The 12,216-nt window shown below is 42.2% G+C and overlaps 1 protein-coding gene and 1 non-coding gene across 3 annotated transcripts; one reads left to right on the top strand and one right to left on the bottom strand.

The window, feature by feature from the left end:
- Positions 1-121: 121 nt before the first annotated feature.
- TRNAG-CCC (transfer RNA glycine (anticodon CCC)) lies at positions 122-194 on the bottom strand. Its single transcript has one exon. It is a non-coding gene; the product is annotated as a tRNA-Gly (tRNA).
- A 1,156-nt stretch (positions 195-1,350) lies between these two features.
- Positions 1,351-10,153, top strand: C20H16orf46 (chromosome 20 C16orf46 homolog). 2 transcript variants are annotated; one of them, XM_068991630.1, is made up of 3 exons: positions 1,351-1,560; positions 2,706-3,665; positions 10,130-10,153. In XM_068991630.1, the coding sequence occupies exons 1-3, from the start codon at positions 1,351-1,353 to the stop codon at positions 10,151-10,153; spliced, it is 1,194 nt and encodes a 397-aa protein (XP_068847731.1). The 2 variants fall into 2 exon arrangements, with proteins under 2 accessions (XP_068847731.1, XP_068847729.1); XM_068991628.1 differs by lacking the exon at positions 10,130-10,153 and having other exon boundaries at positions 2,706-3,710.
- The last annotated feature ends 2,063 nt before the right edge of the window (positions 10,154-12,216 follow it).

The raw sequence follows: 12,216 nt of genomic DNA, 5'->3' as shown, positions 1-12,216 counted from the left end.
AAATCATGATGGCTTATGTTCATTTGGTAAAATAATGAGCTATTTTACAGGCTTTTTTAAAAAAAATTCTTATTTATTTGTTTGGCTCTGCCAGGTCTTAGTTACAGCATGCATGATCCAATTCCCTGACCAGGGATTGAACCCAGGCTCCCTGCATTGGGAGTGCAGAGTCTTAGCCACTGGACCACCAGGGAAGGCCCCTATTTACAGGGTTTTTTGCTGATCATTTTCTTCCATCTCTGTTTAGTTTAAATGCTACTAGAAAAGATATTTTCTGTATCACACTGAATTTCCCATAGGCTCTGTTTCTTAGAGTCTCACTCATCTTTTTTTTATTTTCATTCATCTTCTTTATTTCATTTCTAAATATCTTAAGTTCCTTTGGCCTTTTCATCTTGAAAAGGATCAGCTTTTCTTTGGGTTTATTCTTGTTTATCCAGACATGTACTTTCGGGGCTTGGACCTCAGTCAACAGTTTCTTCTTTGTACATTTTTTGGTTCTAGCCACTTCAATAGCGTATGTCATAGAATTTAATATCTTCTGGCATACATGTGTGTGCCTTCCTGCTTTGTACTCCAAATCCAATTTTCTAGTTGCATCTGCAAATGGATTTTTCCATGGGAGCATTTTCACTGTGATCCTTGTGTTTCCTTGATGTGATTTTCTTGGAAACATACAGATTTTGATATATGTTTTATACCAGTGATTCTTAAACCAAATCAGATTGTAAAGCTCTGTGGAAATCAAAAAGTGGAAGAACACGAACTCTGATTTACTTTAAATCTATAAACATAAGAGGCATAATTTTACCATCAGAAAATCAGTATTATATCACTGCAGATTTTTGCATTCCAAATAGAAGGAAAACTGCATGTAATTGGTAAGAAATCACATAGCCACCCTTTTAGGTGACCTTTGATTGCTTTTTGCACATTTCTATTTGTCATCTCTTACATGAGTTTGGAAGATAAGAATGGACAATGAATCTTTTTTTTTTTTTTTTTTAATAAATCCAGGTGTTTTATTTGTTTTTTGCCACACTATTCAGCATGCGGGATCTTAGTTCCCTGATCAGGGATAGAACCCATACCCCCTGAAGTGGAAGCACCAGGGAAGTCCTAAATCCATAAGTCTTTGAAATTAGCCTTATATTTTATAATGTCAATAGCTGGCAATGGATGATTTCATAATATTTCTTCTGTCTATTCCTGAACATGTCTTGATGATGTTTCACCTGAGTTATTGAACTGGTTTTTTAACAGAAACAAAGCAGTATTAAAAGCTAAGTTCCATTTGCATTTTAAACCACAGGAAGAAGATGTTAAAGACTTTAAGCAACCATCACAGTAATGGATTTCGGTCACAAAAATGAGACTGAAATTGAAAATGGTGAAAATTATGAAATTCAAAGAACAGAAGAAACTGAATTAATCTCTACTTGTTCAGATGAAAGAAGTGAAAAGAATCATGTTTGTTGTCTTCTCAATATCAGTGACGTTACACTTGAACAAGATAAAACAGCCAAAGAGTTTGTCATTGGAACTGGATGGGAAGAAGCAGTGAGTATTTTCTTGAGTTAGGTCTTGTGCATGTTAGAGTTTTGATACAAGCCTTTTACTATTTTCAGAAATAGTTATTGTTGCCCCCCAAAATTTGTAAGCAAGGAAACAGAAACCTCTGAAACAGAGGTAGAATATTAATGATGATAATAGCAGTACCTTTTATTGAGTATTTATGACCATTCTGTATGGGCAAGCACAGTACTAAATGCTTCACATACATCAATTCATTCACCCTCTCAGGTGTTATGAATAGCCTCACTCTTTGGAAAAGGGAAACAAAGCACCAAAAATGAAATGTGTCAAAATCTCCTAGGCAGTGGTCAAGGCAGGGGTTAAACCGAGCTTTTCTGGACTCCAGAACCCAATTCCCTTAACTCAAGCTACTTAACTCCTGCTACTTAACTCCCCAAGAGACCAAAGATTTCTATCCTGGTGGTTTTATGCAGAACCCTGTGGTTTATTCTTAAACTATTCTTAGAAGCAATAATGAAATATAAGGGAATTGGTGTGATTGCTTGGCAATGTCACAGCTAGGACGGGGTGGGGAGAGGGGGTGTTTCTGGATGTACTGGGGTTGAGGCTGGGGTGCTGCTCCACACTGTAGAGTGCCCGGGGTGGCTCCCACCACAGGAGATGCTCCAGCCCTATCTCAGTTCAGGCTGCTATAAGAGAATACCATAGGCTGGGCAGCTTAAGCAGCAGACATTTATTTCTTACAGTTTGGGAGGAATGTTTGAGATCTGGGTGCCAACATGGTCGGTTTCTTGGTGGGAGCCGTATTCTTGGTTATATCCTCACACAGCCTTCTTTGGTGCAGGCAAGCGCAGAGAGCCTGCAGTACAAGAAAGCCTGCAGGCGGGACAAGTATGGTTTTGATTTTAATAGTTCTGAATTTATTTTAATACACATCTAAAAAATATATATAGTCAGCACATCAGTGTGCTGATAGATACTATTGCTTAGTATTTTAGTCTTTGAAAATACTATTACAAATACCATGGCGTAGTAGGAGGCTAAACTAAGCATGAAAAAACTAAATTAAGTCAATCCAAAGAAAAATATTGATTCAAATAGAGTCAAAATGGGGATGGGGCCACAGCGGGGGCAGCTAGGCTGAGAGTAACACACTGCTTTATCTGCAGGTCCGAGGCTGGGGACAGATTTCTCCAACTGCCTGCATCTGGCCCAGGAAGAAGCTTAAGAAGGCGAGGGTGGGAGAAAGTGCCAGCAGCTGCTTACTCTGTGTCAATCTCTCCCATGGGAGCCTGGAGGCCAGGCTTCATTCGGAGGCAGGGAAGTTGGAGTCTGGGGCTTCAGCTCCAGCTCCAGCTGAGGCAGGCCCAGAGAAGGATGGAGGCAGCCTCTCCCAGACCCCGGGCACCCCCCCAGGCCCCACTACGACCTCCAGGGAAGTTAACAAAATCTGCTTTCCCGCCTACAGTCAGGGAGAGAAGAAAAGTCTGCAAATAAAGGAGTTCATTTGGTGCCTGGAAGACTGGGCCACCCCGGAGACTGTTAGGGGCAAGGACCCCAGAAGGCCCTGGAGGGGCACTGACAGAATTCTCCCCTCCTCAGACTCCCTGACTTCCAAAGCCCTTTTAGTCCTCCCTCCTTTGAGGTCTTCGCCCCCAGATGGCTTGGATGTTCTGGGTAAGAAGACTAAGAACTTTTTCTTGCGGCCAGAAGAGAAGGGGCTGAATGTGGAAAAGGATGAGTGTGTGGCTTATGCCTATGGAGTGAAAGCCATTGATGGGGCAGGCGAAAAGCAGCCCACTGAGCTGGCCAGGCACCACAAAGTCAAGGACACGCAGCCTTTCCTCACTCCGGTGGCCCGGATGCCCCTGCTGGCCGAGCCTGAGCCCTGCTGCCTGCACTGGTCCCTCCTGCCTGAGAAAAACCTGCTGTGCCCTCCCTGCTATCTCGCCACCTTCCAGCTTTTGCAGAAACAAGGAGCGAGGAACTACAAAGCCAGACTCAAAGCCAGGGAGCCCAGGCCTCCCATGAAAACCCCAAAGCGCGTCCTCACAGAGGCCAAGCAGGAAAACAGGCCCCAAATGTTGGAGACCAAAGTGTTCTCAAGACCTCTCTTGCCGTCCCTCACAGTGAGCAGAGTTGTTATTCCCATTTCCACTCACAGACTCCTTTGAGCTGCTACAATATAATTCCCTGGGAATAAGCAGCGTCTGAACGTGGTTCATCTTCTTTCCCCGTCTCCCTCCTGCCCCACCCCAGTCTCTTTCTCTTTCTCCTTCTCCTCTTCGTCTCGCACACTCTTCTCTTCCTCTCTCCCCTGGTCCTTTTTTGGTAGTAGATCGGGGACAGCTGAATCTCATAGTATGGATTTTGATGTACTCTCAAAACCTCCACATTTTTGTGTTACCTGCTTCTGTTGCTTAGCCATTTACAAAACGCACACTGGTAGTGCCAGTCTCAGCCTCAGCCTGGCTTATCTGTGCCCTGGAAGACAAGTGGATGGTGGGGAAGCTGGAGGGCCTCCTTCCGGGGTTGCCCCCAGGTCAGCCCCCGAGCCAGCCGGCAGGGGCGCTTTCTGCCCCCTGAACCCCAGTGCTTCAAGCCAGGCGTCCTGGGCTTGTTGAGGCCAAATCATTTCCTGATCTTTTGAACCTGGCAGATGGTCTATCAGTTGCCACATTTTCTCTTGCAACAGAGATCTGCTTTAATTGAAACAGTGTTGTAAGAGGAAATTCCAGTCTGTGTCCAGATGAATTTCCTGTGTCCAGGGTGGCATATCCTTATATTGATACTGGATGGATGGATGTGCCATGTCCATTGTATCTTATGTGTCCCAGACTTCATATACTTAGAACCTCATGTTAGTCTCTGTGTCTGGGAGGTTTTGGCTACCTTTCTACAAAATTCATCGTGAGAGGCAGGTTGAGAATAATAATTATTGTCTAAATGTCACTGAGATTATTGTTAGCACACATGCTCCTTCCAGTCTTATATCTACTATTTGGGAACTTGACAACCCCAGACAGAGTTATGGAATGGAGGTGTGGCTTTCTTCCTTCTTCCATCTTTCCTCCCCGCTCATTTTACCCCAGTACACATTTCCTGAAGTTGTGTATAAATTAAATGTTTGTAAATAAGTTATATCTTAAATGTGAAGTGACAATGCTATGTAGAGAGATGCTGTGAAGAACCATTTTGTAATGTGAATAACCAGTTAGCCACTCTGTAATTATATAGTTTTCATTTGCTTAAAGTAGATCAAACTTGAACTGTAGGCTTTCCATCTCCTAAGTGATGGGCAGACATAATTTATGGCTATTTGTAAACATCTGTTTTCCATAACTGGTCTTTGTAATGTCTTTTCTGTTTAAGTTTAGGAGTTTTGTTGGTTTGGCTTTACAAAACACCAGAAATGCAGGATTAATTACAGTACAATAGTCATTTAAAGGTGTATTTTGCCTTTTGAGATTGGACACTTTACAGATGAAGCAGTTTTCAGTTTCTACTCACCCTTTCTTGTCTGAATGAAGAAACCATCTGAATTCACCCCCAAGAAGAGGTCCCGATTTCCCTCTGTGTCTGCCCACTGCGGGTGTTGGACCCTGTACTGCTTGAGCACTGTCCAGCTCTGGCAACCTGCCTACCTGAGTCAGTGGTTTTTTTCAAGTCCTTCTTTGTAGGCTGCAGAATAATGAATAAGCTCACTATGTATACACCTGTCAAAGTGTTTGCTTGGGAGAGAAAAGTATCTACCAGGATGAACGAGGGACAAAGCTCACCTGCTTAGCCCAGGGGTACTTACCAGTTGAGATCTTGCCACAGTTTGAACTGATACAAGTGACAACAGAAAGAATTTTTTTTTTTTCTTAAGAAAAACTCACTTGTTGAGATAAGGGTTATATATTCTATACCTTTGGGGATAAACATATAATAATTTAGAACTGAGATTTAGTTTGAACGAAGGAAGGACCCAAATTTACAGGTTTGTTGTTGTTCAGTTGCTCAGTCATGTTTGACTCTTGCCACCCCGTGTCTGTTTTAGTATCTTAAAAAATTTTTTTAATCAACTAGTTTTTTTTAAAAAAATTATGAAAGCATCTATTTCTTTAGGTAATTATTCAAATACCTGATAAAGTCCCTCTGGTATCTTATTTTTGTTGGTTGAGGAAGTTTGGCTTGCTTCTCTGTGGACAGAGTCACTCTAGGCCTTGTCCCAGTTTCTAGTCAGATTAAATCAGGACGTTCAAACTGGTCTTTGATATCCAAGTCTATCTAGATAAAGGCTAAACGTTTACTAGAATGCAATAACAAAAATCCTTCCATTTTAAGGTGTCAACATGTTATAATTCAGTCCCAATCACCTTCTTTCTATCTCCAGGTGATGACCTCAAATTAAGTTTTGGTTCTTATGTGTTGTTGTTAATCACTCAGTTGTCTGCAACTCTTTGCCACCCCCCAAGCTGTAGCCCGCCAGGCTCTTCTGTCTGTGGAATTTTCCAGTGAGAATACTGGAGTGGGTTGCCATTCCCTGCACCAGGGGATCTTCCAGACCCAGGGATCGATTCTCAAGCCAAACATGGAGGGCTCTGTGTTTCATCTTTTATTCTGTTAGTTTGTATCATTAGTAAAACTTTCCAAACTCTTATTTTTCTGGAAATTAAAAAAATCACCGAGTGGAAGTGTGGCTACACCCAACACAGGGCTCCTCTGCAGAGCCTCACCTCCTAGGGGAGGCCAGACTGAGTTCTGGGAGTGCTGCTGAGCAAGTGCAGGGCTGGAGGGACTGGACACCTGGGAGAGTGTAGATCTGAGAGTGATGAGGGGACAAGGGTGAGGGGAAGATTAAGTCAGAATAGGACCCGGCGATGTTTGGACAAGTATGGCGAGCTTTGGCTGCTCGGGGAGACTTCCTCTCATTTTTAGCTTTGTTGTTTTTAGTCTGGACTAGATCTACTTTGCTTTCAATCTCTCCCTCTCCCTAAGTGCCAGAGCCCCAGCCCATCTCTATGCAGGATCCCCCGGCTGGCCAAGCAGGCTGAGCTGCACAATTGGAGTCCTCACACCTGGGACTTTTTGGGGTGTCTGGGCTTGGGTCCAAGTGCAGCCTTGGTGCTGCAGTTCAGGGGCTCCTGAGAAGCCAGATGAGGAAGAAAACAGGGGCTCCTGTGGCTGTGACTGAGGGCAGACAAGGGAGTTTGCTGGTGCCACAGGCAATACTCACCCACTGTCTGCCAGGCTAACTGCGGCCCTGGAGCCAGGAGAGGTTCTGTGCTGTGCCCCTGATGCCCAGGCTAAACTCTGACCCGAGTGCCACTAACCCATCACATGACACCATAATTCCACTTGAGTTAGCAAGGCACTATTCTAAGTGTTCAGAGCCTCTTCTGGGTATTGCCTCCTTTTATCCTGAGCAAATTCATGAGGCTCAGGGCTCATTTTCTCCTGTGACCCAAGAAGAAACTCATCAACAGAGAGTTTGGGTTCAGGTGTGCAGCTTGGGCATCTGAAGGTGCCAACTTCTCTCCAAGGTGAAGAAACAGCTGGAGTAGTGGGTGGAGAGAATCATGTAGGGCAAGGAAAGAGGACTTCGGAATGTCTTTCCTTCCTGTGAGGTGGGAATAATTTCAGACACAGAATGTGGTGAAGATGAGGTCATGTATGTCCAAGGCTCACAGAGATTTGTGGTTTTCCAGAATGTCATGATCAGATCAAATACAAATAGCTGGATCATTTCCCTTTAACAAATGCCTGGCTGTTCAGAATCATTTAGAAATCCTGTGGGCACGGCCAGTTGTCACTTGGACTCTTTAAAAAGCTCACCTCCCTAACTTGTCAACTTGGGGGTCCTTGGTTGGGATGCCTGTCAATCAGTTCATGGGCCATCTTCATTGCCTGGCCCTTCTTCTCATCCTGTTTTGCCTGAATTTCCACTGCAGCAGTCTAAACATGATTGCTCTGCAGACTTATGCCATGTCTCTCAGACTGGTGTTGTTTCATCCTGAGGTGTTACAGCGAAAAATTTACTTCTCAAGTTTAATCTAGCAGATCAAAGCTATTGTATATCTTCCTGACCTCAGTCTTAAAGTAACTCAATAACTAAAACTAGCACCATCACCTTTTTTTACTAGGAGCTGAAAACTAGACATTTTTAAATTGACTCTGTCCTATAAAATGAGGGGTTAGGGACTTCCCTGATGTTGCAGTGGTTAAAACCCTGTGCTTCCAGTACAGGGGCTGCAGGTTCGATTCCTGGTCAGGGGGAAAAATTGAGGGAATTAATACTTAAGGTACTTCCTGATTCTGTCATTTTAGTGAAGTTAACTTGCCTGTAAACATTACTAGACACTCAAAATGTGAACAGTTCTTTCTGTCATAGATTTGTGATCAGATTGACTCTGGATGCTGGCTTTTGTAGTGTGAAATTAAAAGAAAATCTAAGTGAATTTCAATTTCTACATTTCAAAAGTTGCTTACAGTAGAAGTCCTAAAAGAGATTCTTTTTTTATTTTACATAAGACCCGGGTGGCTCAGTGGTAAAGAACCCTCCTTAATGCAGGAGATGCAAGAGATGTGGGTTCGATCCCTGGAGGAGGAAATGGCAACCCACTCCAGTGTTCTTGCCTGGGAAATCCCATGGACAGAGGAGCCTACAGTCCATGGGGTTGCAAAGAGATATGACTGAGCAACTGGGCACCCACCAGAGCTCAACTTTTCTAATACATCCTTTCTAAACAGCAGACACACTTTTATTTTAATTTTAGGCCGTGCTGGGCTTTCGTTGCTGGGTACAGACTTTCTCTAGTTGTGGCAAGTAGGGGCTTCTCATTGCTGTGGCTTCTCTTGTTGAGGAGCGTGGGCTCTAGGGTGCATGTGCTTCAGTAGTTGCTGCACACGGGCTCAGGAGTTGTGGCGCATGGGCTTAGTTGCCCCGAGGCATCTGAGATTTTCCTGGGCCAGGGATCACATGGCAATATACACACTTCTGAAAGATTTCAGTGGCCGAGCATCTTTGGAAATAAGCACTGCATCCACCGCAATGCTTAAAGTTCCACCTCACCAGCTGGCCCCTTGGGCAGGACTTTTCAACCTTGGCACTACTGGCATTAGGGATGGGTAGTTCTTTGTGTGGGGTTGTTTTGTGCATAGAGGAGAACAGCAGCATCTCTGGCCTCTACGCACTAGATGCCAACGGTCCCCTCCCAGTTGTGACAATCAAGAATATCTTTAGACATTGCCAAGTGCCACAAGGGTCCAGGTGAGAATAGGTGCTTTAGGGAATTAATTATCTAGAACCCAATACCTGTTTGCAGCTTCTCTGATAGCTTTGCTTCCAGAGCGAGTGGAAGCCTTGACACAGAGGCAAAGGGAATTGTGGGAGAAGTTCCGCCTGCCTCATCCTGGGCAGCTCTTGGTTTTGACTGGTCCCTCAGGGCCTCCTGGGGGCACCTGCTCCGTTTCCCTCCAGGCCTGCTTTTCCCTGGGACCATTTCTCTCAGAGTTAACAGTAGGGCTCATTTAGTCAGAGCCAGGGAGAGCTGTAGGCATAATCTGATTCTCTTTAGGAGAATGTGCATTATTTTGGCAAGGTTTTCAAGAAAATTCTAAGACGCTAAATTGGTGTATTTACATTTAATGGCATAATTCAGAATTCTCTACTTTTCAACCAGTACTCTCCTCACGTTCACTGTGCTAAATTGCTGTGAATACTGAGGCAGCCCAGTATGTATGACCCTCCTTAAAGCCACTGGAAAATTGATACTTTATATATGTGAAAATGGCTTTTTTCCTCCCCTTTGGCTCAAACTACAAGCCTTGCTTCCCTATGTATCTTAAAATGAAACAATTTCTCACTTACTTAAATTTGAGGAGTGCTAACTTGAAGACATAGACTAGCCTTATTTCCAGCAATGCAGGAGGGTTAGGACTATTAAATCTGTAAAATGTGAAAGAACTGTTAGCAATTTCATTTAACATCTGCATGTGCTCTGAAGAGAAGCAGAAATCTAACTAACAAGATAAAAGCCACTGGCCCCAATACTGTTCATGACTCTGCTCGGGCTCTGTTTTGTGGCCATTCACCAAATCCTCATGATGGGCTTTTCTAATGTAATCCTAATGTAACCCCAGGAAAATGGAATGTTAGGGAGATACCATTATAGTAGCTAATGGGAGAACTTGAAATCTGAAGACTTACTCCTTAGACACATATATCATCAAAGAAACGGGATTTAAACGGTTCTAAAATATACCATATCTTACCAAAAGAAAAGGTGAAAAAAAAAACAGCCTACAACTCATTAATAAGTACCAGACTCTCAAATATAGCTAAACAAAAACTATTACCACAAACTGAACTAAGACAATATAAACAGTTCCTAAAGCATCATTTGCCAAAGTTTGGATGGCTTCTCAAAAAGCAAACATAAAATCTTAAGTTTTGAGCGCTCACTTTTTAAATAGGGAAGTCTTTGAGGAGCATTCTAAGGTCAGATATCCTTTTGTGATAAGTTAATTCAGATGCACTGACTTCTGCCAAATTTTTATTGCAGCACAAGCTCTACATTTTCTGAAGTCACTAAATTTCTCGTTACAGCACAGGAAAAAGAAGATAAAGTAGGAGAGGTATCAGTTTCAAATTCAGTCCTAAGCAGCAACATTTTTGAGATGCAATCATAAAACCAAATATTTCACCCAGGACAAGGAAAAAGCAGTGGATCACCAGAAAGCAGAGTAAAAAGCTGCAAGCAGACGTGGAAAAACAAACAAAAAAAAGGCAAGAAAAGCAGTGAGAAGATGCCAAGCTTGGAACAAGGTCTTATTGACACATACTATGCTAATCTCACTTAAGCCAAAAAAAGAAAAAAAAAAAGTCTTTGTTCACATAGGTAATATATACATCTTTGAGAATTTATGGAGATAAAGTTTTTAAAAAATATTTTTTTATTTTCTGAAATATATGACTGTTTCAATGATAAACTAAAAGTTATAAATTCTGTTGTTTCTTCTTTGTAGTCTTTATGTCCTGTAATATCAACTTGCTAGATGGTAAAGGAACCAAGTGAATGGAAGGGCCTTGATGATGAATTTCCCCTGTGACAATCTTTGCTATTTCTGATTTTGTGGATTTAGAACAAAGCTACAAATGTGCTTATTATTTACTAGTAAGGCAATATATAGATTTTTACATGTTTCTCCCTGAAGTTGAAGGAACTGAATGAATACCGGCACTCTTCCCGTTTATTATAGACAATACTCGTTCCCTCATTTGCTCCTTTCAAACATGCATATTTTATCCTATTTTTAAAAATGTATTATTTACTTACTTATTCTTTTTGGCGGCACTGGGTCTCCTTTACTGCATGTGGGCTTCTCACTGCAGCGGCTTCTCTTACTGTGGAGCACAGGCTCAGTAGCTGTGGTACACGGGCTTAGCCGTGCGGCACGTGTAATCTTCCTGGACCAGGGATGGAACCTGTGTCCCTGGCATTGTCAGGGGGACCACCAGGCAGGTCCCCACACATGCATGTTTTAAAGTAGAGAGCCCAAATGTGTTAATTTGAGGAGACCAACAACCTGAGAGTCCTTTCCATTTGCTCTTTAGTTCTGCACCTGTTGATAGATATGTAGACTAGTAAATATAGTTCACACAACTGTGAGAAACTTTGGATTTAAGCACTGCAAAACAATGGTATTTAAAGGACTATCTTCTTTTTTTTTTCTTTTAAAGGACTATCTTCTTGACTATCAAGAACATTAGATTAGCCTACATCTTGCTGAAAAAACTAAATTAACATTCATGTGTTTTAAGGCTTTTAGGTGTTGGGAGTAACCAGTAAGTCAAAAGACTGTGTCCTTTCCTAGTGTCAGATCTAATCCGTGACACTTTAATGTACATAAGATAAGCAGACACATGTATATGAGATATAAAACAATACTTGAGACTCCAAAGGCATCACCAACTCAATGGACATGGGTTTGGGTGGACTCTGGGAGTTGGTGATGGACAGGGAGGCCTGGCGTGCTGCGGTTCATGGGGTTGCAAAGAGTGGGACATGACTGAGCAACTGAACTGAACCAAAGGCATCATTCCTAAATGCTTCTAAGTTACACATTCCTCCCAGGCTCTTTGTTTAAGAGCCTTCTCAAGACAAATCTGAGAAGCATTACTTTAAATATTCAAGTAGTAAGCGCTCTTCAGTGTCAGTATTAGGTTAAGTCTGGACTGGAACTAAGATAAGCATTCTAAAACTGAGATCATAAAGGATTACATGAAAAAACCACCCTGTCAGTTACCACTATTAAAACAATTCAACTTCACAACTAGTGAACAATTCAACTTCACAATGTTTTCTTCCAATCAAAAGTAGCTTCAAACTTTGCATCTTTCAGGTAAGCCTATAAAAAATTTCTTCTTTTATTTCCCTTTATCTCAAAGGAATCAAACACACTGATTTGGCTTTCCTACAGTTAGTGACTGAGCAAAGAACTACTCATAGCCTTACCCTTGCATATTTGCTCTTAAGCTGGAACCACATTACTTACAAAGATAAAAGACACCCCATTATGAAATGGTGACATTTGGATGAAAAAAAAATGGGTAATTTACTTTGAAAAAATTTTCCAAAAACTTACGGTAGTTTTTATCAAAATAAAAACTTTACATCAAAATAGCAGCTTTGG

The sequence above is a fragment of the Capricornis sumatraensis genome, chromosome 20, assembly GCF_032405125.1.
Source record: "Capricornis sumatraensis isolate serow.1 chromosome 20, serow.2, whole genome shotgun sequence".
Taxonomy (NCBI): Eukaryota; Metazoa; Chordata; class Mammalia; order Artiodactyla; family Bovidae; genus Capricornis; species Capricornis sumatraensis.
Note: the sequence above shows the minus strand (reverse complement) of the source record. Positions and strands in the feature narration are given on the sequence as shown.